At 35.6% G+C, this 26,712-nt stretch overlaps 1 protein-coding gene across 5 annotated transcripts in view; it reads left to right on the top strand.

The window, feature by feature from the left end:
• LOC150101139 (uncharacterized) overlaps positions 1-26,712 on the top strand; it is a 916,744-nt gene that overhangs the window by 877,018 nt on the left and 13,014 nt on the right. For all 5 annotated transcript variants that reach the window (XM_090401523.1, XM_090401522.1, XM_090401520.1 and 2 more), the window contains 2 exons: positions 3,389-3,478; positions 22,477-22,554. In XM_090401523.1, coding sequence (XP_090257649.1) covers positions 3,389-3,478; positions 22,477-22,554 — 168 coding nt within the window. The remainder of the gene's footprint in view (positions 1-3,388; positions 3,479-22,476; positions 22,555-26,712) is intronic.

The raw sequence follows: 26,712 nt of genomic DNA, 5'->3' as shown, positions 1-26,712 counted from the left end.
TGCTTTATTAACATCAAGTTTAGTAACTCTTTATATGCCTCCTGCTCATTCAACATTAGTTCCTCCTCCATCATACCATCTACACTTCAGCTTCTCATAATGATGCCTTAACACGTTCATTGCCGATATCGTGTGATGCGAGTTCTCACCAAACAGCCAATCACGTGTTATCGCGTGGACGTCGCTATCAACTTTCTAAACTAAATAAAAAAAATAAAATAAATTTGGCCACCACACGAAATTCCAATTTTCAGCTTCGCAATGAATGTGTTAACAGAGAGATGAAATACACTGACTAACTGCTTATTGAATACTTAAACTATATCCTCTGCATCAGCTATCAATCTGCCAGTGTCATTAACTAGCACTTTTCTTCTACTTGCTACATATCAAAAGAATTCGCTAGGATTTTTCTTAACTTGATTGGTTAATTTCTTTCCATGCTGCACTTCTGCTGTCTTTACCAGCTGAGTCACCTTCCTGGCCTCCTCTTTGTACTCTTCATGCAACTGATTATTACCAATATTCGTCTTGCATTGCTTCCAGAATGCCTTATTCCAGATTTCATGCTTATTCTCTTTAGTCATACATTTTACTCCTACTTTGCTTAGTCTTTTCACCTTTGGAATATACTCAGACATTGCTCCCATTAAATATCTCTTGATTAATGTCCAAGCAGCATCCATGTTCTTTCCATGCTGTAGTTCCCAGTTATCTCCTAAACTTTTAATAATCACCAGCCTTGTAATTTTGTGCATATCCATTCTTTATAAGTTCTCATATGACTGGCTGCAACACAGGTGATCACTTCAAGGCTACTCACCAGCTGGGAAAAAGATTAGACAACACTCCATCCTTTGATGATACAACCAGATCTACGAGTCTTAATCCTCATATGCCTCTTAAGAATTCAAGAAATTCAGTCTCATCAATATGTGATGTGATCTCTTCATTCTAGTCAATAATACCATAATTGAAATCACCCATACTGTGATCACCCTTTGCTTGTCCACTCATCCAAGTTGCCTAATGTAATCTAGTTCCCTAATCCTAATCTAATCCTTCATCTTTTTCTTTCCCATTCCTCTAATATTGTATGTCTAAAATATATTGTTCTTTCTTTTCCTCTTTTTTTGTATTGTATCATTTTTGATCCAAAGATTGTTTTTAATTTACACGTCTAGTTTCTACTAGTGTGGGATTGGTCACCCTCACCCTGAAAAGGGTCTTAGAAGATTCTTCTCATCACCATGAGAAGAAAACTCAGGTCTTTTTCCAATCAAAAGGTACAATATCCTATCAAAAAGCACTAATAAAAGTGCAAATTTAAAAGTTTGTAAGTAAATGTCATTTAAACAGAACAACCAAAGCATGTGGAACTATTATATTCTTTTAAGTGCTCAGTCACTTTTTGAAACTGAGTTTCAAATGCAAATTTTATTTTTCTATAAAACAATATTGGATATTATTGAGTGGGGATCTTCAGTTGTTGAAAATCATGAATAGCACTGCTAACATTAATTCCCTTCAGGAAAATTTGGACAGATGTTTGACTTGAATAGAGAAGTGAGGTTGTAGTTTTACTGTTAATAATTGAAGGTGTTGCATTTTGGAGTGCATTTTACAGAAATATAAAGCTCTGTACTATATTGACAGTGTTGCTGTGATGAGAAGTACTCTAGGGATAAGGAAGTAGTTATGCCATGATATAAAGTACTATCAGACTACACTTGGAGTATTGTAGCCAGATTTGGTCACCTGGTTTGCAATGTGATGTGGAAACATTGAAGAGGGTCCAGAGATGAGTGACTAAGAAAATATCAGAACTTTGAAATGCTGGCTATTCAGAGAGATTGAAGAAATGTAGATTCAATGTTTAGCAGATGGGAGGAAAAAAGGTGATATGATAGAGATGTTTAAGTTAGTCATCATCATCATGACTAACTTAAACATCTCTCTTAGTTTAAGTTAGGATTATTTAAGGATTATTCCAGAGGGGATTATAAAAAGAGTAGAAGGTGAGGGGGGGGGGGGGAAAGAACCAGAGGCCATCCCCCTGGAAGTTATTTAAGAGTGTGGTGATGATGGATGTGGGGAGTAGATTTTTACATACAGACATGTTAGTGACCACACCTGAATATGTTGTCAATGCTAGGAGTGTTAAGGATTTTAAGATTCAGTATGATAAATGTGTTGTCCGAATGAACCTCCCACGATGAGTCTGCCAACTTTATGGAGCGTGTAATAATAAATAATATATATTTATCTTCCTTTTAATTTTTTAAGCTTTTCACTTTAATACTTATTCCTTTCATATTCTCCAAACAAAGATGCATACAGTTCTCATCACTGCAGATAGAATTATGGTGTGCATGGCCATTCCATTCTAAGAGCAAGTGTTAAAATAGTGGCAGATCAATGAAATGCCCAACATGTCTTGTGTTATGCAACAATTCATTCAGTGATTTGTGTGCAGTGAGAATTTAGAATCCTATCCTGACAAAAATTATCAGGCTAATCTAACTGATAAAACTGGCTTTGTTTAATTGACCTTACAATTTTAGACACCTTTTGTTGGGGTTGTATAAATAACGAAATGTGCACTCCAAAAGTGACTTCACTAAAAGGATTAATAAGACATGTTAGAGATACTTTACCCATAGTTACTCTGAAAATAGAGTGAATGTTGCAAGAACAAAGTTACAGGTTGGATTGTCAACAAGTTACTCAGAGCTGTCAAGGAATATGTTCATCCCCCCCCCCCCCCCCACACACACACACTGCAACCACAAAAAAAAAATTAATTTAATTTTAAAAAAATACCTGCATACACTGGTAAACTGATATTTGTATTTAATTATTTTTATGGGATTCCTCGAGGGACTCATTGCAGGCAGAAGGGCACTACATACATCTCCATCTCCCTACTACTTAATTTTCCAAGTACACATAATGACACTACCATCATCCGCTGCCACCAACAACAGTATCTTTCTGCCTGTACATAGGATGAAAAACTCAGAGTTTCTCAAAGAGAAAAAAACCTGCTATCTCCTTACAAAGTTGGCTAATTAAATTCAATATAACAAGATTCCTCTTGTTTTGATGGGAATTGAATGCAGGTCTTAAGAATGAAGGGTGTAATGTTCTGCTGTTCTTTCAATTGTGCTATGGAGAATTTAAAAAAAAAAGTTTATGTATCAGTTTAGTATATATATATATATATATATATATATATATTTGTGTGTGTGTGTGTGTCAGCCATGTATATGAAACTAAACAGTTCAAAAATGAATTGATATTTTCAGTATTTCTTGATAAAAATTATATTTTAGCTGCATGCAGTAGCTCTATTCTTATGTTCAAAAAATATTGTTTACTTCTATAGGTGATCCTGGAAGCCCTGGACTTCCAGGGGAACGTGGCTTTATGGGATTACCTGGCATACCTGGTCCTCCTGGTCCTCATGGAGCTAAAGGTAAGGAAAGGCTGTTCTTATTCTTTAAGAGACACTTGTGTCATAAGGTTTCTTCAGCTCATATTAAAACACAAAGAAGATTAGTGAATAATATTTATTTAAAGGCCATATATTTCAACCTAAAAATTACAGACCATCAGTGGCAATGTTAGTTAATTACAAGGTAGAACAAGAACGATTGATTTAAAACAATTTAAAAAAAAGTGTTGTTATACTTAAATATAAAGAGCCAATAGGCTTCATTTCAGCAATATAAACATTATTTAAATTAAGGGGATATTAAATCCCACATTGTTTTAAAACCGAATAAAAAACTCAAAGATTGGAATCGGAGAGTTTCATGCCGAATATAGTATAATAAACTATAAAAGTATCGGCAGTTGCCCGAGTTTGTACTACGTACTTGGACTACTTGCATTAGCTCACGCTAGTAGTCGCCAATACTTTTACAATTTATTATACTATATTCGGCATGAAACTCTCTGATTCTAATCTTTGAGTTTCTTATTCAGTTTTAAAACAATGTGGGATTTATTATCCCCTTAATTTAAATAGTGTTGTTATACATAAAACAATGCAAATGTATAACAGAGGAAACTGTATTATATATAAAAAAAAAAATTTTAAATGGTATGTCATTAAAATAAGACTTTCCCATATTCTTAGATAGTGAAAGGCAGTCATTCCAGTTCAAATTCAGATGATGACAGCAGTCTTTAAATAAACATTCACATTTATAGCAACAGACATGAAGTAAGCACATTTCAAACCTAAGGATATGTTGGTCCATATCTATTCCATGTTGAACAAGGCCAGATTTCCTGTTGATGATATATGAGAACAGTCACAAGGAACTTGGTAGACAACAGGAAGAATAAGAGAGGAACTTTATTTTTAGAAGATGGAAACCACGATGATAGTTCATTGACAGGAATAAATGTAGCCACTAGATTATATTTCATAAGAATTCTAGAAATTAGTTCCGGAATTACAGAAATCAGAATACGTTGTTTGGTTACTCTGAAAAGCCATTGAGTTTCATATATCGTTTGATGTTTAAAAGTTGTTGCTGTAGTTGTTACGACATAGAACATATAGGGTGAACACATCATAATAAAGTTTTGCTAATTCCAGTCTTCTGTGAGGTATGGTGAGCAAATTGACATTGAATGTAGCATCCAGTGAAAGTAAGCTTTTGATAAAGAGAAGTAATTAGTTCACCTTATGAGCAGAGGAGTAGGATATCTAAGAAGAATTATTTGTTCTTTTTCTATTTCCATAGTAAAAGAAATTCATGAATGTAGATTATTTGTTAGATATAAAAGTAGGTAATGTTTCTTCATTATGGAGCCAGATTGCAAAAATGTTATCTATATAGTGAACTTAAAATGAAGGCTGGTAGGTGTATGAATGAGATTAGGATATCTTCTAAATGTTCCATATAAAAGTTGGAGAAATTTGGGGAGATAGAGAGAGAGAGAGAGAGAGAGAGAGAGAGAGAGAGAGAGAGAGAGAGAGTGAATTTCCCATGGCAATTCTTTTAGCTTAATTGCAAAACTTGTTTAGACAAAGAAAATATCTATAACAAAGTTGAATAATTTCACTATATCCTGTGGAAAGGCTTGTGAAAGAGATGTAGTGTATTTTCTAGACATGTATTAGAAGAGCAATTCTATATCGAAATTCACCATTAAAACAGTGGGTTGGAGAGAAAGATTTTTCACTTTATTTAGAAAATTAGATGAATTTCTTTATGAAGGGGTGGGAAGTGCCGATCTGAGCTTTTAATAAACATGCTAAAAATTTGGCTATGCAGCAGGTATGTGAGTCTATACAGTCAACAATGGGACCAAGAGGAATGCATTCATTATGGATTTTAGGTTCTAGCAAAAAAAGTTTTAAGATGAAATTTTAATACTTGATGGAGACACCAAAGAAAAACCTTTTTTTTAATCTATGTAATATATAACTTTTGCAAGTGTGCCTTTGAATTCTAATAGTGTAATCATATACTTCAACTGTGACTGAGACATGAGCAAGTGTGCACATGCTTTATGAATCATGTTTTGAATGTAGTTACTAGTCTATTTTCCTGATGATGTCCACTTAACATTGGATGGAATATATTGGAGTTTTTGAATAAAATTCTATATATAAATATATATATATATTTTTTTTTTCTGTTTATTTAGGATTAATATTCTTTGTTCTAGCTTCACCATGTAACTATGCTGATGACCTGCAAAGTTATAGTCTTCATGTTGTAAAAGGAGGAGGTTGCTTTACTCTTTCAAAAGAAAAATTTGTTCAACTTTTCATTCCTTTCATTAAACTGCAGTGGTTTTATATATTGGGGTGCTGAATGCTAATGATAAATCAAGGAGTAGATTTTTACAGAATACAATTTCAGAGTATACAGTTTGTGGGGATATCATAGAAGAGGTGGAGGAGATGAAGGATCTAGAATGATTGGGGACATGGACCTAAAATTTTGGAGATAAGTCATTGATGTGGATGACAGCAATGAGTAGAAGTAAGGATGCTATGATTCCATTGTATAACAATTTGATCAGTCAAATACAGAGATTACTATGCAGTGGATGAAGAGTATTAGAAAAGATTCCTAGTTTAATGAAGGTTATTTTTGGTCTCTAGAATGTTAAATCTGAAGATAAATTGAGAAAATGCAGTTCGTAGGGTTGAGTGGAGAGGAGGAAGGGGGGGGGGGGGGGCAGGGAATATGCCTGAGACATACAATTTATTAAGGGATTAATGATAGCTTAATGTGGATGAGGATTTTTATGAATGTGTTGAAACAGAAAGAGCATAAGATGGCATCCTCTGATCTGATCTGATATTCCCTTTTAGTCTTTTCTGACTGTAGGTGACTTTGTAGACATTGCCCTCAAAGTATTCCTTGTGAGATTTTTACAGGTTAGTTGTGTAGCTCAGTGGATGTGGCGTTTGCACATCACGGCGCTTGGCCGCACGAAGGAAGACTTGGTTTCGAGTCTAGTCGGCGACTAGAGGAAATTTTTCTAAGCCTTTTTTCAACCGGTTCCCGAATTAGTCGATTTCTGGCATGGGCAAGTGGGTTTTTCCTCCGGGAAACTCGGGTTTTTCATCCCGCCAACTCAAGAAAATCGACCGTAGAGCCCACATTATTTCGGACATTAAATATATTGTGTTAGGGACCACGAGATGGTGGCACATTTGAGCCGTCTCTCTTCACTGTGTACCACTTAATTAGTGATAGCCTTGGACCATCTATCTCTGATTGGGTACCAGTGGAGATTGAACTGCCCACTCAGTCTCCAAAAGTTAGATAGGGCTAAATGGCCTCGCCTACTTCCCGTATACGGGAATAAAAAAAAAAGGCGTTAACTGTTCATCATTGCTTTCCCCAACCCCCCAATTTTATCCAGGCTCAGGACCGGCTGGGACATATTCATGTGTGTTCACGGGGCCAGTTTGCCTGTTCTGGGGGACGAAAAAACAGAGTTTCTGGGTGAAAAAAAAAAAAAAAAAACCCTACCTACATATGAGACCAACTAACTTACCTTTAGTTGAAAGAGATGCCATCCTCAGCAGCTCTATAAGAGGAGAGTGAGAGCAGGATGGGAATAGAAGTAGATTTTTTATATGGAGAACAGTGAATGCATTTAAGGCACAGTATTGCTCTGTGTATGAAGGAGAGAAAATGGGACCTCTCACAATGAGTCTTCATGAATGATTGACAATGAGTCTTGGGCACATCAGTTGTTTCAAACTGCAGATTTTGCATGAAGCAACATGATATCTTATTCCACCTTTTTACCCAGGCAATTTAGAAAGGCTTTTCTTGGAAATAAACCCAAAAATCAAAAGAAGTCTGTTCTTCTTATTATTATGATTATTATTCAGAGCCTCCATGAAGTCACAAAATTCATCATGGAAAACCAGTCTTAGACAACAATAACTGTATGATACCATTCATTAAACTCTTTTAATGTCCATGCTGTCACCCCCCCCCATCAGACAATTATTATTATTATTTGACACCTCCAGGAAGTCCAAAGACTCATCAAGAGAGAGAGTGTGCCAACAGCATCGAATGATTGTTTCCCTTCCAACTACTAACTGTGCTCAAACTTGCTTAACTTTTTGCGTGAGCCATTAGTAGCAGAGGCTCTACCAATCGACCATGGTGCAACCATCCTCAAAGCAGAGGCACTCACTATGTTACTCACCACTTCCATTCAAACTTCTCATCTTACTATATAAAATATCTCTCCACTATCAATTTTTTCTTCTGGTGAACTCTAAGACATCTGAAATTCATGGAATAACTTTTCCCTTATCAGTTATTTTTGAAATACACTTTCAGAAACTGTATTTACTGACACAATAAAACATATTTTTTTTGTTTGCATTCATATACTATTTTCAAGATAAGGAGTACTTCTAGAAATTGTATTAACATACTTACAAAACACACACACAATAAATGAAGCATGCCCACCCAGTATGCAAACAGGAAGTGTGAAAATTTCTTGGAACCCATCCCACTGGCAATGATACAAAAAAAAAAAAAAAAAAAAAAAAAATCAAGAAATAAACAAAATAGGAAAAAAGAAGAATGAAATTCAAATATGAAATTCTTACTGAAGTATTTCAGTTGCCAAGTGAAGCACATGAGATTCCTGTTTTAGTTGCACTCTATTGTTTTGTACACATTTTTTGTTGTACAAAATTATTTTTGTTGTATTTCACATGTTGCTAAAACCAAAATTGTCTGGTGCTCAATTAGCAGAGCAAATGGACTGCAGTTTGTACAACATATAAATTTTAATTATGACTAAATTTAAGACTATTCAACAACTTTACTCTAGGGCAGTGTTTTTTCTCAACTTGTGGTCTGCGACGATGGCAGGCAGACTTAAATTAAATAAATAAATAAATGTATATGTTTTAATTATCCAAACAAAACAAATTAAAATTTAATAAGTAAAAATTATTGAAATAAAATGGATACCTAAAACCGCTACAAATTATTGTAGGCACAGAATCTTCATTCCATGAACATTCTGCTGCTACAATAATTTGTAGTGCAGAATGACAAGTAATAAAAGGAGAGGTGAAGTGGAACAATATGGTTTTATTGCTTTCGCCTTCCCTTGCTGTTTTGTCAGATTTGAAGTAAACGTGTTATCTGCATTTCAACCAATAACACGTGTTTAGATGTGGCCAACATCCTAATCCAGTCTAAAACTCCCAAAAATAATATCCCACATAAGGAAATCATTGCTCTAAAAGAGCTACATAATAATAACCAGATTATCATAATAAAAGCAGACAAAGGGAATTCAACCATGGTGATGGATACAACAGAATATGAAAACAAAATGCACATACTTCTCCAAGACCAGTCAACATACAAAATTATACATCGCAATCCCACCAACACACAAAAAAATAAGGTGCGTAAATTACTGATAAAGGTCACTTTCTGGCGCCCAAAGAAACTGTAAACAAACTCTTGCCCTTCCATGTTAAAACACCCAGGATATATGGAGCACCAGTAATTCACAATCAAGGTACACCCTTATGCCCTATTGTGAATAGTATATATAAATAGTCCCACATACAAACTGGCTAGACATTTAGTTAACCCTGCGGAGGTCGCAGCTGATCTGACAGATACAAACAAATTGTTTAATATAAATATTCTTACACATATCCAGTGTATAGGTTGGAGGTCATGACTAGCTGTATGAGTGATATTCCACACTGTTTATGCTGTCAGTTTTGATTTAACACGTGTTATGTAAAAGTCTGTGATATTTCATAGTAAATTATACCTGAGAGAGATACCACAACCTCCGATGTCAGTATAGTATTGGTTTAGTTGTTTTTTTTTTTTTTATTTACCGTTAGAAAATGTCTGGAAAAATATATCGATTGGATAATCCATCAGATGTTGAAGAGATTCAGCGATTTTGTTACTTGAGTCCAATGATGAAAATGATAGTCAAATGCGAAAGTGAAAATAATATTTGATAATGAATTGTATCTGAGAGATACCGCGAACTCTGATGTCAATATAGTATTGGTTTAGTTGTTGTTTTTTTCCTTTTTTTTCTTTGTTCAATAATTTCTAGATTGTAACTGAAAATCAATAAACCATCATATATTATATTTGCAGTGTTTTTTTTTTTAAGTTTTATTGCACTTTAGCACATACTAGTAATGAATGTATCTCTCAGATACACACGACCTATGCTGCAATTTTTTCAACCATGACCTCTGCAGGGTTAAGCTAGCAGCTTAACCCTGTTTGTTTGTGAGAGTGGCTAGCAGCCACTCTCACAATGTTTCAATTTTTCCTACCCTAAAAGTATTTTGGAACACCATACCTTAAAAAGTTCGGACATAATGGTGAGTTTTGATATCACCTCACTGTTCACAAATGTACCACTAATTGAAACCCTTGATCTGCTAAAGTCACACTTTCCCCCTGATGTATTTGAACCATTTAAATTCACAATACATGCAGGATATTTCACATGGAAAGGGAACATATACAAACAATGAGAAGGGATTCCCCCCCCCCCTAGCCAACTTCTACATAGAACACCTGGAAAAACTAGCTACCAATACAGCCACTCTCAAACCATCACTTGGCTATGCTATGTGGATGATGTGCTTGCTATTTGGCCCAGGCACATTGGATACATTCTTAGCGTATTTAAATAGCCAACACCCAAAAATCCACTTTACAATGGAACTGGACGCTAATAACTGTCTGCTCTTCCTGGATACACTAATCATACGTCTTCCAGATGGTTCCTTATTATTCTCAGTTTTTAGAAACCAACATACATGGAAATATTTATTCCCACCATCACCTTTCTCAACAGTATGGTATCTTAAAAATGCTAACCCACAGAGTGAAAGCAATCTGTTCCAATGACAATGTTCTTGCTGCTGAACTGGCACACTTAGCCAATGGCTATAACCCCCATAAGATAGACAAAATACTAAATGCTCCCAAGAAACCCCTCCCACTATTCACCATAAAGAACTACAACAAAACAGTCACCATTCCATACATTAAAGGCACATCGGAAAAGATATCTTGAATTCTCATCAACTACGCACTGTATTCAGACTCTGTGTCAAATTAGCAACTCTCCTCCGTTCACCCAAGGACAGCATCTCTCCTTTATGACATCCAGGAGTCTGAGAAGTACCTTCTCGTGTGATCAAGCTTACTACACTGTACTAACACTGTGCAGTACTAACAAAAGTACTGTGCATTTTTTTTTCGAAATTAAATGAGCTAAATCTCTCCCTTCAGGGAAATTCTTCAACTGTTTTTGATGTCTACGGCAAAATAAAGGCATTCGAGAAAAAACTGGTGTTATGTAAAATACAGACAATTTGCACCTTTTCCAACATTGGAATCCTTTTTAGTGGAAAATGATATTTTTTTGATTCTGAGTTTCTGGAAAGGGTTTGTGAGCACCTCAAAGCAATGAAAAAGAATTCTGCATAACAAATAACTTTTATAAGAAATTTCTGTGGGTTCGCAATCCATTTCAGGCTTACATTCATGAGAACAAACTTTCGTTATCGAAAAAATAACAGTTAATTGAGCTTTCAAGTGACAGTGGGCTTAAAATGCAATTCCGTGATCTTGGTTTGGCTCGATTCTGGATCTTGCCTTCAGTGAGAAGTGAATTATCTGAAGAAGCATTGAAAATTGTCATGCAGTTTTCTACAACCTATCTTTGTGAAAAAGGATTTTTATTGCTCCTTCAGATAAAAACAAAATGCAGAAATCGTCTTAGTGTGCGTGCGCATGCCGATCTTCGACTGAATTTGACCAATATTGAGCCAGATATCCAGCAACTAGCTTCTTTATTATAATAATAAATGAAAACTCTATGAACATTCAAATCTGTTTTATTTTACCTATTGGCCATAAAAACTTTAGTGGGTCATGAAGATGGATAAAGTATTAAAATAACCAGGCCATGGAAAAAAAATTTGGGAAACCTTGAAATAGAGTGATGTGGGCTAATATTAGAATAGGTAACTGGACAATGAGATTTATTTGTGCTTATAGTCCCACAGAGGGAAGAAATGGAGGAATTTTTTGAGACAGAGAAGGAAACTGGTACAACAAAAAAGGAAAAGTTGGTCCTTGTTGGTGATCTAAATTGCAGAGTGGGAAACGATTACCAAACATATAGAAATATTCTGGGAAAATTTGCAGAAAAGAGCAAAGCTAATAATAATGATGGTAAGTACTTAATGGATTCTGTTCAGGGCATGGACTAGCTATTACTAACACTAATATAAAAATGTGCACATAGAAGATGCAAGAAATAAGCAGTCTCATTGACTGTTATAGTTGGTAGTGATGTTTTCCCACTGGTTCAAGACACAAGAGTATACAGAGGATTTGAAATAGGAAGTAATGACTATCTCGTTTTGAGCAGCTTCGGAGGTGAATTGTAGACTCAAATACACAAACATCATTGAAGGAAAAATGAAGGAGTTTGAAAACAAGAACCAGACTTTGGAGATTCAATGGCAAACCCTGATGAAAATTTTGATTCAGACAGAGAGGCATGTGTTGAGGTCTGTAAGGGTAGAAAGTTCAGAATTCCATGGTGTACTCAGGAAGTTACAGAGGCAGTCAAGGAAAAGAAAAAAATCATATTGAAAGTACCTGGCAAATAAGTCAGTTTGTGCTCTTAGAGAATTCTTCTTCTCTTCTGTCTAAGACAGGTTGAGTCTTCTCTTTAGCAGGATCTTCCAGTCTTCTCTATTCCTTGCTGTTCGAAAAATTTCAGCCAGGTAATTCTTGGTCTTCCGGGTCTTCTTTTTTCAGTTGGAAAAGTATTGATTAGGACATTAGGAAGTCTGTCTGCATCCATGCGTACAGTGTGTCCAAACCATCTCAGTTGTTGTTTTCTAATTTTTTCTATTATTGTCTTTTTATACAATAGTTCTTGTCTGACTGTGATGTTTGTTTTCTTTTCTATCCAACTTGTTCTATTTATTTTTTCTTAAGCATTTCATTTCAAATGCCAGCAGTTTTTTCTCCTCTCTTTTTTTAACTGTCCACGCTTCTGCTCCATAGATGACTGGTGGTATAATTATTGCTTCATATAATTTGATTTTGGCTTGCTTAGATATCTTGTTTGTTTTCCAGATTTTCTGTAATTTTCCCATGGTGGTCCATCCTATCGCTATTCTGTGTCTGATTGTTTTGAGTTCATCTATTGTTTCTGTTAGTTTTGATCCAAGGTATATGAAGTTGTCTACTTGTTCTATTTGTTCTCCGTTTAGGGTGGCTGAGATGGTAGTTCTGTTCCTCCCTATTTTCATCACTTTTGTCTTTTGTATATTTATTGTCATGTCATATGTTTTACAGGTTTCGTTTAGCTTGTTGATCAACTTTTGTAGTTAATTTGGAGTTGAAAGTTTATTTTCCACTTGGTTAGAGTATAATAAATTTAGTTTAATCCTTTATCCAAGTGTGAGCAAACAAAGTTTGCGCCTGAAAGTATCTTCAGGACTGGGTTAAGGTGATACAACACCAGGGCAACTCGTTGCAAAGGTGGAGCAAGCTACCAACACTTCTATCTTAGTATCTCCTATAATGCAAAACACATCTCCTTGCGGATATGTCTAATATTTTGGGTAGTGGCCCTTCCCTTAATGCATAACATTAGACATATCCACAAGGAGATGTGTTTTGCATTATAGGAGATACTAAGATAGAAGTGTTGGTATCTTGCTCCACCTTTGCAACGAGTTGCCCTGGTGTTGTATCACCTTAACCCAGTCCTGAAGATACTTTCAGGCACAAACTTTGTTTGCTCACACTTGGATAAAGGATTAAACTAAATTTATTATATTTAATTTGGAGTTCTTGCAAGAAGGACGAGATCATCTGCATATTTGATATTATTTATGTTTAAACCATTGACATTGATTCCAGGCTCATTGTCTATTGCCTTCTTTACAACTTCTTCTAGATAAATGTTGAATAGGCATGGGGATAATGGGCATCCTTCCATTACTCCTTTTTGGATCTTTATGGGTTCTGTTGTGAGTGTGTCCTTTTTTAATTATTGCATTTGTCTTAGAGTAATATTTTATCAGAAACTGTATTATATATTTGTCTATTGCTTTTTCTAGTAGGATTTTAAGAAGGATTTCTCTTTAAGAAGGATTTGATGTTATCGAAAGCTTGTTTAAAGTCCACAAAACAGCAATATAGTTCTTCATGGTCTTCCCAGCTGAGCTCTGCTAGTTGGTGCAATGTGAAAATTTGGTCTATTGTTGAATAGTTTCCTCAGAAACCAGCTTGTTCTATGCCTATCATTTCTTCATAGGTGTTTTTTAATCTATTTTGTATAATTCTTATGAATATTTTATAGGTGTGAGGGAGTAAATTGATTGGTCTGTAATTTCTGCAGTCTCTTTTGTCTCCTTTCTTGTATATTGGGATGATCCTTCCAATCATCTGGGATCTCTCCTGTTTGTAGTATTTTATTGAATAGGGTTATTAAATATTCTATTGATATGCTGCCTCCATATGACACCACAGTTCAGTAGGGATAGTATCAATGCCTGGTGCTTGATTGTTTTTCATCTGTTTTATTGCGTATATCTAACTTCTTCTTGTAAAATTTTTGGGTAATCATTATTTTCTTCTATTGTTGGCATTGTAGTTTTGTTTCCTTGGTGGAAGATAGTCTTAAAATGGTTTTTTTCTTATATATTCAATATTCCCGGTTTCAGTCATCTTGTTGTTTATCATTGTTACTGCTTTTGCTGAGAATTCCTTTGTAATTTCTCTTACAGTATCATGGAAGACTTTTAGGTTGTTTTGTTGGTATGCTTCTTGGCATTTCTTAGCCTTTTTCTTCTAACCATTTTTCTTTGGCTTTTTTGCATAGGTTATCAACTTTATTTTTTAGTGCTCTGAATTTTCTCTATTCTCTTCATTGTTTTGTTGGTTCACGAGTATCTTGGCCTCTCTTTTCTCTTCTATGGTAGCTATGATTTCTTGGGTTATGCACTGTTTGTTTATTTTGGGTTTGGAACCTAGAGTGTCTTTTGCAATTGATATCACTGTTTCTTTTCCTTCTTCCCAGTATTTTCCACTGTTCCGGAAGATGGAGGGTTTTAATTTCAAGCACATCTGTTCTAAAAATCGACTTCTGCTTGAGCTATCTTTTAGTTTTGATAGGTTGATGTTTTCTTCTTTTTTGATATTATTTTTCCTGTTGAATTTTATCTTCACTTTGGCAGTTAATATTTTGTGGTCAGTGTCAAAATCAAAGCTTCTTAATATTCGTACATTATTTACTGATCTTTTCCATTGTTTGTTTATGATGATATAGTCTATGCAGTTTTTTTATATTACCATCTGGGGATGTATATTTATTATTAGGGCGTTGATAGAACAATGTGTTTGTAATTATTAGATCGTTTGCTTTACAGAAGTGGAGTAATTGTTCTCCTCTGTCGTTAAGCTCTCCATATCCAAATTTCCCCATCACATCTTTTTTGTCTGCCGTGAACTGTCCTATTTTAGCATTAAAATCTCCCATCACTATCATGAGTTCTCTATTTTTGGGATTTTCTATTTCTTCCTCTGAATGGTTACTGTCTAGTGCATATATTTGGATTATTTTAATTGTTTGACCTTTTTCTTTTGCTTGAAGTTTGGCTGTTATTATTCTAGGAGACACTGGGTTTATTTCAATTACTGAGTGTGTAAGTTTCTTTTCAATTAATAATGCAACTGCTTCTCTGTGTATGTTATCTTTTCTTCCTGACAAGTTTCTTAGAGAATACAGACAAAAATGTAAGAATAATATAAAACACTGTAAAGCTAGCTAAACAAAACTCATGAGAAGACTTTGGTAAGAAGATAGAAAATAAATATCAGGAAGATGACAGAATATTCTGGAGGCTATTAAAAAGTGCTGTAAAAGGAATCAGAGATGATAAAGGTGACATGAAAACTTAAGATAAAGATATTCTAAATGTTTGGAGTAATTACTTTGAAAGACTGCTAAATCAAAAAAAAAAAAGCAGTGTCAGCACAGTGGTAGAAAACTCCCAACAGGAAAATGCAGTCAAGAATATACATATATATATATATATATATATATCCATACTAGAAGCAGAAAAAGCCATCAAAAACCTGATATGTGGAAAGGCAGCTGAAGTAGATGAAATTTGACCAGTAATGCTCAAATATGGAGGTATAAAAGTTTTTACAGTGACTGCATTGCATAATTCAGAAGGCCTGGTCAGGGGGATCAAATTCCAGATGATTGGAGCAGAGTTGTCATAGTGTCCTTGTATAAAAAGGGAAATAAACTTGAATGAGAATTACACAGGTATTTCCTTACTAAGCGGTCCTGGTAAGATTTACACAAGTATACTTGAGAAATGGCTAAGAACAATTGTGGAAGGGAAGCTTGGTGAAGAATAAGCTGGATTCAGGCCAAATTGAGGTTGCCAGGATCATATTTTTACTTTAAGACAAATAGTTGAGAAATCTTGGGAATATAACAAGAATTTGTATTTAAGTTTGGTTGATCTGGAAACGCTACGACAAGGTGCTAAGAGGAAAGCTCTTCAAAACGCTACAGTTATATGGTGTAAATGGGACATTGTATCAAGCAATACAGTCTCTATTTAAGCTGAAAGTCATCAGAATGTTTGATGTTAAGTCAGGCGTGTGACAAGGGTGCACATTATGGAGGAAAGTGGTGATAGCAAAATAGGCAATGTTAATCTTAGATGTTATATTTCTGAATAAATCAATCCAACACAAGTCCGCAAGATTCCCTGACTGTAATGAATTTGGTATGAAAATAGGCAGAAACATTGAAAATATCAACTGCATTGTGAATGGAGAACCTATAGAACAAGTAAAACATTTCAGCTATTTAGGCACAATTTTTAGTGAAGATGGCAAATTAAATATGGAAATAAGCAACAGGATTAATAAAGCTGGTATGGTAGGAAGTCAGCTGAATAAATTTATGTGGAATAAGAAAAAAAATTAGTCAAAACACTAAATTAGCTATATACATGGTAATGTTAAAACCAGTTTTAACTTGTGGATCTGAGAGCTGGGTTAGAAATAGAAACACTTGATCAAAGACTGGAAACCTCAGATTTGAGAGTTCTGAGAAAGATTAGTAGAGCAAACAGATGGCAGTAACAAATTAAAAATGAGGATATTAGGAAAGAACTTTTCATTGTTAGCAGTCAGGAATGTGTTAGTAGAGCTAATCTCAGGTGGTATGATCATTTAAATAGATTGGGAGAGGAAAGATTAGCAAAACAAGTGTTTTTTGCCAGGTTATCAGGAAAAGACAAGAAGAGGACCAAGATATAGATGGATTGATACAGTAAAAAATGCCTTAAAAAACAAAAATATAAGAGACTCAGTCTTGACAGTAGGATGTCCTGATGGTAGGCAAATAATTTGGAGGGAGTCCCATGATGCGATGAACCCAGCTTGCCTTGTAAACACAACTCAAGGTTCTGGAGGTGGTGTGAGGCATGTTCTGTTGGTACAGAACAGGTCCACTGATATTGCTGGTAGGTCAGGTGTCCTCCAAGGAATGTCTGAACATTATTGTCGATCAAGTCCATCCTGCAATGTTGACTTTTTAACCATAAGCTTTTCTTCAGGTCTTGTACAGTTCAGATTGCTATTGAATGTTAATAAAAAAAAAATAAAAATAAAAAAAAAAAAACCACTTAAGTCTTCTTGTACTGAGATTTTTCTTTGGCTTGTTCTGGTTGCTATAATGGTTGCAAATGGGTCCTCTGCATTCTTGGAATGGTTAGACTGTCATTTTTATTCAGACCTTGTGAAAACTATTCATAAGGTCCTCCACAGAGACATCACTAAAAACAAAAAAGATTTCAAGAATGTCATTGCCATTTCGGAAAAAATAGAACACTACACAAATACAACATCAAAACCACCTTTAAACCCCTGACAAAATTAAGACACCTACTCAGTTCTTCCAAAGATCCTTTTCCACACCTAGCCCACCCAGGGGTTTACAAAATACAATGCACATGTAACTTACATAGGGGAAACAGGGCGAACCATCCCAATTAGGAAGGACAAACACAAATGACACATTAAATACCTCCATTTTGGTGGAGGTATTTAATGTGTTTTGGAAAAACTGGAATTTCAGGCCACACACTCTAGACATATCACAGAATTTATCGGAAAGGTACCAAGTCCCTACACCACACCAAAACCTGGTTCGAGAGGAAATTTAAAGAAGCATGTGAAATGCTCAAACACAATCCTAATCTGAACAAACATAATAGTCTAACCATTTCAAGAATGTGGAGGACCCATTGGAAGGAGTGTATCTGAGCCATGTGCCAAATAGCAAACACATCATCAACGTACTGAAGCCAAACACTGGGTTGAGTTTAAGGCTTTCTCTTCAAAAGTCTCCATAAAGAAGTTGGCCAGGGCTGGGAAGAGTGGTGAACCCATGGCTGTCCCCTCTATCTGTTTGTAGAATTTTCCTTGCCAAATGAAATAGCCTGAGTTCATTGTGAAGTGAAATAGGGCTGAGATATTGGAAGGAAATTTGGCTTGGATGAGCTCTAAGGTTTCCTTAAGTGAGACATTTGTGAATAGGGAGGAGACATCAAAACAGACCATTATGTCAGTATGTTGGAGCGAGAGGTTTTCTATACTGGCTTTGAAGTGAGCTGAGTTTTTTTGTGTGTGGGCACTTTGGCTAATTTGTATATGGGGGAATCAATACCATCCACTATGGGACATAATGGTACATTTTGTTTATGTATTTTTGGAAGTCCATATATTCGGGGGGGGGGGGTCTAGAGTTAAAAGGTTTTAGAATCCGTGTGTAGAGGTTGTCACCCATGTGCTCTGAGGACATCATGTTGGAGGCTTAATGGATTTTTTTACAACACTCAGAAAGGATTAAAACAGAATTTAATACTTCCTATATTTCGTCTCTCCACCATGCTCCACCACAGCAAATTCAAAAAAGAGAGACTATTCTTAGAATCAGCAGCAGCAGCAGCTCTCAGAAATCAACCAAATCTTAATAAATACAGTGGCATTAAGCTTCCTAAGATTTGGGAAACACTTATCACCAGAGATCCCACCCTACATTCCAGGCCACCTAAAACCGCCCTTAGAGGGCGCTCCACCTAATTAGGACTTTAGTGTCACCCATGTGGTTGGGCTTAGTACTGTTTGTTATTTGTGTTTATGTTACATTAGTTTTTTTGTAATCCCTGAAGATGTCTCAGTGACTGAGACGAAATATAGGAAGTATTAAATTCTGTTTTAATCCTTTCTGAGTGCTGTAAAAAAATCCATTAAGCCTCCAACATGATGAAAGGTTTTAGTTTGTTGGTAACTTCCACAGGCCAAGAAGTTACCTTCTTAAGGAGCCTTGGAGTGTTCTAATTTGGGAGCTGGTGGGATTATACTCAGGAGGGAGGTGGGTAGCCTGATTTAACAATAAAGCATTAAGCTTGCCTGTGTAGTCGGTTTGGTTGAGAACCACAGTGGCATTTCCCTTATTTGGTGATTACTATTTCTTTGTTTTTCTTCATTTCTTGTAGAGCTTTATATTCTCCTTTGGATAGGTTGGTTTCTGGTTGTCTTGCTTTGGTGAGAACACCGGCTACATCCAGCCTGATATTGTTGGCAATATGATTTGGAAGGTTGTGAATACCAAGTTCTCTCTGAATCATTATTTCTACGGCTGGTATTTTCTTAGGCGTTATGGCGAAATTGTGGCCACATGCAGTGCATCGAGTGTCTCATGCTTCGAAGTAACAGAAGATAGGTTGATTACAGTGTTGAGTGGTTGTTGAGGTTCGGAGGTAGAGTACTTTTTCTTATCTTTTCGTATCTTTTCAAATTCTTTTGCTGCCAAAGCGCACGAGACGTCGTAGAGAATCGTCCAAAGGTTGTGGTTCAGCATGTTGGAAAGCTCCTCCTCTAGCACCCAAATAGCTTTGTTTATGTCAGTCAGGAGAACGTACATACAGGTAATTTGTTCTCGTAGTAGGGCAAAGAAGCTAGCGTGTTTACAAATGCGGAGAGCCTTCTGTGAAGAGAAACGGTGCACAACAGTTTCCCTTTCCTAGACACTCTAATCACTCACCAGCCTGATGGATCCTTAGCTTTCTCTGTTTACAGAAGACCTACCCATACATGCAGATACATTCACCAGCAATCCCCCCCCCCCTCACAACAATATGGGGTTATAAAAACACTATATAACAGGGCAAAATTAATCTGTTTGGATGACAGTGCTCTAACCACTGAACTAAACCACATCCATAACACTTTCTTAGCCAGTGGCTACAACCCCAAAAAAATATTAAAACCAGTTAACCACAAATCCCCCCCCCACACACACACACACCTTCATAACAAAGATTATACTAAATTCATCACCATTCCCTATATCCGGACACCTCTGAAAAGTTAACCAAAATCTTAAAAAAATATGACCTGCCTTGTTGTTACAAACCATATAAAAATATTGGCATCCCTTATCTGCTCCATCAAAGACCATCCACTTCCCCTAGGGATATTGTTGTGACTACCTGGGGAATACCAGGTCCCTTGCAACTGTAAACTGGCAGGACAACAAATGTCAGGATTTTGGAACACAAAGACTACATCAGTTTCACCAATATAGCCACTTTGGGTTTGCAGACCATGCTCTAGATACCCACTACAGAATACATTGGAAGAAAGCCACGGTAACACTGCAGCAAATTTAAATATGAAAGATTGTTTGTGGAATCAGCCTCAGCTCTAAAAAAACTTTCCAAACCTCAACAAATTTGGGTGCATGAGGAGTACCCCAAGTTTGGGAAGATGCAAGTTTCCCGGACTATATTGAGCCCAACAGCCAAGACAATCCAATATAGCCCGCTAGGGGGCACCTTTAGGACTCTAGGAACAACAGTAGTTTTCTCTTCTGCCTCATTTGCTTTTTGTAGTTGTCATAGTTGTATGTTCCCATGAAGATGGCAATGTGACATTGCTGAAATATAGGAGGTATTTATTAAAGTTTCTTTTAATTAATATTCCAGTTTACATTGTAAATTCCTTAAATAATTTAAGAGTCAAGTAAAATAATCATTTCAACACGTGTTTTGTGTCTGTAAATATGAATGCTGATCACTGCGTAACCTTAAAAGAAAGAGTCAACTGAATACATTTATATGGAATAAGAGAGAAATTAGTCAAAATGCTAAATTAGCTGCACACAAACTGATTAGTTTTTCAAAAACTAATTTTTGAAGACAGGTAGCAGTCAATCTTTATCCTTCAAGTCTTCACCATAGTGAGCCCAAGCTATCAATGAATGGCAGACAACTGCTGCTAGCTTGTGGGTCTAAACCCTAACATCCATATTATTGTCTATAATGAGAGAAATAAAATATTTGAGTTTCCAAGACTTTTTCAGTTCATACCTGTTATTGCTCAAAATTAATACAAAATGTTATTTCCAAAATCATTCTACATGTAAAAAAAAAAATTAGCCAATCATTGATAAAGCAAGAAGTTGGCTACAATTTGCAAGCAGTATTTAGCTGACTTGTTTTAATTATTGTTCAGAATTTGAACATCATAGAAATGTAGCTATAATAGGCAGTTAATAAATGTATGGAGTGAATTTGATGGACTAAAAGGACTTATACATGCATGGTGAATTACATTTAAATGGTTTTGGAGTTAGATGTTTAGTGAGAGTTTGGAAGTGCAAAAACAGAGAAATTAGAGATGTTAGAGAGGATTCAGAGGCGAGTGACTAAACCGGTGACAGGTCTGTGGAATGCTCTCTATGAGGATAGGTTGAAGGTGTATGAGTTACAAAGTTCAGTTGATAGGCAGAAAAGATGGGACATGATAGAAACTTATAAGATATTAAAGGGGTTTTTATAAAATTGACACAAGGAAATTTCTCTATTTGTCAGTATGACAAACAGAGAACTAAGAGTCATCTAGAAGTTATGTAAGGGTGTATGGACTAAATTTTTATCATGGAGAGTGGTGAATAAGTGAAATGGATTGCCAGAATTAGTTGTGAGTTCTCTGACAGTGAATAAGAGGTATGATTGGTTTTGTGTGTATAATAGTTAGTTTTGGTCTCCCAGAATGGGGACTCCATATGGTTACTGTATAATAATAATAAATTGTACACCAACCTACTTGTATTCGGCTCTCTCTGTGATTTCTTTTTTTAAGAGATGGATTTCTTGTAAAGATCATTCCATTTCACCACCAAAGTTTGAAACCCCTGCTAACCAGAGTAGAGCAGTCATAATATTATGAAACTATCTGGCATAGATGTTCATGATTGTCCTTAAATCAATAATGAACTTCACTGCTGGTGTAAATTGACTGTCCCACAACTTATGAGAAGCAGCTTGAAAAGTTCAATGTTTGGTCTCTGCAGTAGGGTTTCTGGATTATGAAAAAAATAAATAGAAAATATATAAGATCAATAAAAATAGAAAAAATCCTTAGCCCATGGTACAAAAGTACTATATGTTTACCTTTTGTGGACAGGTGTCAAAACACTCTGTTCCGAAGACACATCCTAGAGATATATTAAAATCATATTTAATCAGACACATTCTTAGAGACATTAAAATAAATCCTCCCTAGTATTTCCACACAAACCAATATGCTCTCTCAGCTTCAGACCAATCAATGATGATTATCCAAAACATTTAGATAGATTTGGATATCAATTACATGTTCATGATATCTACAAAACCATGTAGTTCATCACAATAATTTTGGATAACTAATGTTAATCACTTTTAATTTTACAGTTTAGTTGCTAAATATTTTGCAATATTAGTAAAACTTTGATAGACTGCCAGAAGGCTCATTTATTATTTCATTTCTCATTTTATAGGAGAAAAAGGTGATAGGGGAGATAGAGGACCAGAAGGAATAGGTGTAGAAGGACCCATGGGTCTTCGAGGATTGCCAGGTAGGTAAAAAATGCAAGGTAATATTGTGCAGTACCTGTGTTTTATATATTACCACTAATCTTTGATAACAGAAATGTGATCTTCCAATAGCACTGGAAGATCACATTTCTGTTATCACCCACTATAGCACTTAGAAGTTATTAATAGATAATTATAATTCTTGAAATGCAATCTTGTAAAACAAAAATGAATAGCTTTCTATAGTAAATTTTCTTTAGAATAGTATTAATGCTATTCAGAAGTTGGTAATTATTAATTATATGAAGAGCCAAAGGCTTCAATTTGGTGACATAAACTTATTTAAGTTAAGGGATATTACATCCCATATTGTTTCATAGCCGAATAAGAAACTCAAAGAGTTTCATGTCGAATAAGAATAAGTCCAAGCATAAGCAAATACCTGGATAGTGTTACAACTGACCCTTTAGGGAGTGCAACACCGAGGCAACTCATGGTAAGGGTGGATCAAGCTCCGATCACTATTCTTGATATTTCCCCATAATGTGAAATAAAGGTTGAAACCAGTCTGGGTAGTGACCTTCTCTCACTCATAATGTAGAACAGTAATACAGCTTCTAGGAGCTGAGTTTCACATTATGGGGAAATATCAAGAATAGTGATCGGAGCTTGCTCCGCCCTTACCATGAGTTGCCTCAGTGTTGCACTCCCTAAAGGGTCAGTTGTAACACTATCCAGGTATTTGCTTACGCTTGGACTTGCCAAACTTTATATATATTTACTATATTCGGCTATGAAACAATATGGGATGTAATATCCCTTAACTTAAATAAGTTTATGTTGCCGAATTAAAGCCTTTGGCTCTTCATATAATTAATAATTTATTAGGACACCTTCTCGGCAATTTTCATAGTAGGGTATATGTAAGTTCCGTTTGCTACAAACTTGGTATTTCTAGGTCTACCTACTCACTGATGAGACCTCAATAAAGGTTGAAACAGGTCTGGGTAGTGACTTTCTCTCACTCATAATGTAGAACAGTAATACAGCTCCTAGGTTTCACATTATGGAGAAATATCAAGAATAGTGATCGGAGTTCGTAATTATCTTTTTTGTAACTATCTAGGAATCTTTATGTATTCTGAAGATCTACTGCACTTGGCACATACTACCCATTATTCCTGTAATTCATCTGACAAAGCTCTGGCAACCATTCTACTCATTATCACATCCTTGCAACCAAATGTACTCAACTTCTAACCCTTGTTCTCTCCCCAGTTAACCATGTATAAAAGTATTTCTTCTACATCTATTCTATAAAAGCCCCTTAGCAACATGTTTCTATCATATCATCATCAAAATTCCTGACATTTACCCTCAAGGGGTGTACATGATATGATAGTATTACATGAAAAAATTTACATCATTACTAACTTCCTATCTACAATTTTCCTTCAAATCAATCTACTACCTGTCAAGGCTCCAACATTCAGATCTTATATTTCTATCTTCTAAGGCACTTTTTTACCGTATCAATCCACCTATTGGCAACCTGGCAGTGAAGCTCCACACTTGTTTTGCTAATCATTCCTCTCACATTCTGTTTAAGTGACCATACCACCTGAGATTAGCTCTGCTAAGACATTACTGGATGCTAACAATGTCAAGTTCATTCCTAATATCCTCGTTTTTAATATGATATTGCCATTGATGCCATCCATTCACGCTCCTAATCTTTCTCAGGACTCTCATATCTGCATATAATAAATTTAGTTTAATCCTTTATCCAAGTGTAAGCAAACAAAGTTTGCGCCTGAATTATCTTCAGGACTGAGGCAACTCGTGGTAAAAGTGGACTAAGGTCTCATCACTTGTCTTAGTATCCCCCATAATGCAAAGCACATCTCCTTACAGACATGTATAATGCTATGCATTAAGGGAAAGGCCAATACCCAGCGGTGGTGATACTAAGGCAGAAGTAATGGAGAAGTCATATTTACCTATACGAGTTTCCAAAAGGTGTCTCACCTTATTATTAAATTACTCTAGATTTAGAGAAAGATGTTGGAAGTTTTTACACTTGGATAAAGGATTAAACTAATTATTTAAATTAAGGGGATATTAAATCCCACATTGTTTTAAAACCGAATAAGAAACTCAAAGATCGGAATCAAAGAGTTTCATGCCGAATATAGTAACTATAAACGTATAACCGGACTGTAGTACATTACGGCCCTCTTTGCCCACGTACTACAGTCCGGTTACTTCGTATGGCAAAACAAATTTTACCTACAAAAACAAGGTACAGCCATGGGCTCACCACTATCCCCCCCCCCCCAATCGCTAACTTTTACATGGAAACCTTTGAGCAAAGGGCTCTTGATTCCGCCATGCTAAGACCGACAGTCTGGTTTAGATCGTTGACGAAGTATTCACGATATGGCCGCATGGACAACGAATGCTAAACACATTCCTTAGCTACCTGAACAAACAACATGAATGCATACAATTTACCATCGAAATCAAAAACCAAAATTTGCTCCCGTTCCTAGACACACTAGTCACACGTCTTCCTTCAGGCAGTCTATCCTTCACGGTCTACTGAAAACCGACACACACACTGGCCAATACATACCACCACCCATCACAAAAATATGGAGTCATTAAAAACAGAGCTACAACAATTTGCTCTAACCAGCAAGCCCTGAAACAGGAACTAAAAATCATCAGTGACATATTCATAAATAATGGCTATAACAAAAAAGATTATTAATAAAATACTCCCTAAAACAACAACAAAAACGAATCTAGATTACAGTAAAACCATAGGCATCCCATACATTAAAGGGTTATCGTAAAAAATCAACAGAATCCTACAACATTATAACCTCAATGCTAAACTTAAAACCATATTCAACTCCTCTAAGGATCCTCTTCTCCCATTAGCACATCCTGGAGTCTATTGCATCCGCTGCACCTGTAACTCACCGTACGTTGGTGAAACAGGATGGACAAATCCCTATACGCAAGAAAGAACACATTAAATATAACCATTATGGTGAAGCAAGCCTCTCAGACCATGCACTCAACACCTTACACCAAATCAACTGGAAAAGCACCTGCTCTTTACACTGCACAAAAACCTGATATGAAAGGAAATTTAAGGAAGCCTGCAAAATCCTAACCACCCAAATATCAACAACAAAGATAGCATGAAAACAAGTATCTGGATTGCACACATTCAGCCTACCTAATATATAAGATCCAGTATAAGTCAGGACTCTAGCCAATCTACAGCTAGTATTAGAAACCATTCCATACCAACTGGCTGGAATGTACATGATGTTAATATATGTATATAGATAGATACTTGTTGTGTCCAATGTATTTCTACAACCAGTAGATAACACCAATAATAGGTCTCTAGTGTTGATGTATAATTATTTTTTTTTCTTATTTATTTAATTTTTTTTTTCCACCAGAGGTCAGGCCAACAATTGTTGTAGCGGTTGGTCAGTGTCTTTAACAAACCAGTTTGATTGTAGTGTAGCTTGTTTTCTGTGTATAGTTGTATGCTCCAGAAGATGACCTTGACATAAAGGTCGAAACGTCGAATGTAGATTTTAGTTATATTAAACTAAAGTTTTTATTCAAACACGGTAGTTGTCTCCATAATTTTCAAAAATGCAAAATGTGGGATTTAATATCCCCTTAATTTAAATAATGTTTTACATCGCCGAAATTAAGCCTATTGGCTCTTTACTTTAAATAAGGATTAAACTAAATTTATTATAGCCTAACCAAGTGGGTAAAAACTTCCAACATCTGATATCTGTGGTCTTTGGTCAGGTGTTTTACTTCTAACCCAGCTCTCAGATCCATAAGTTAAAATTGGTTTGAACAGTGTCTTGTATATAGCTAATTTAGTGTTTTTGACTAATTTCTCTTTTATTCCATATAAATTTATTCACTTGACTTCCTACCATACCAGCATTGTTGATCCTATTGTCTATTTCCATATTTAATTTACCATCTTCACTAAATATTGTGCCTAAGTAGCTGAAATGTTTCACTTGTTCTATAGATTCTCCATTCACAATGCAGTTGATATTTTCAATGCTTCTGCCTATTTTCATTGTCTTTGTCTTGTTATTGCTTACCTTCATACCATATCTATTACAACAGTTATTCAATTTAGT

This window comes from Typopeltis vanoorti, chromosome 12 (genome assembly GCF_054136105.1).
Source record: "Typopeltis vanoorti isolate ZY-2024b chromosome 12, IOZ_Tvanoo_1.0, whole genome shotgun sequence".
NCBI lineage: Eukaryota > Metazoa > Arthropoda > Arachnida > Uropygi > Thelyphonidae > Typopeltis > Typopeltis vanoorti.
Note: the sequence above shows the minus strand (reverse complement) of the source record. Positions and strands in the feature narration are given on the sequence as shown.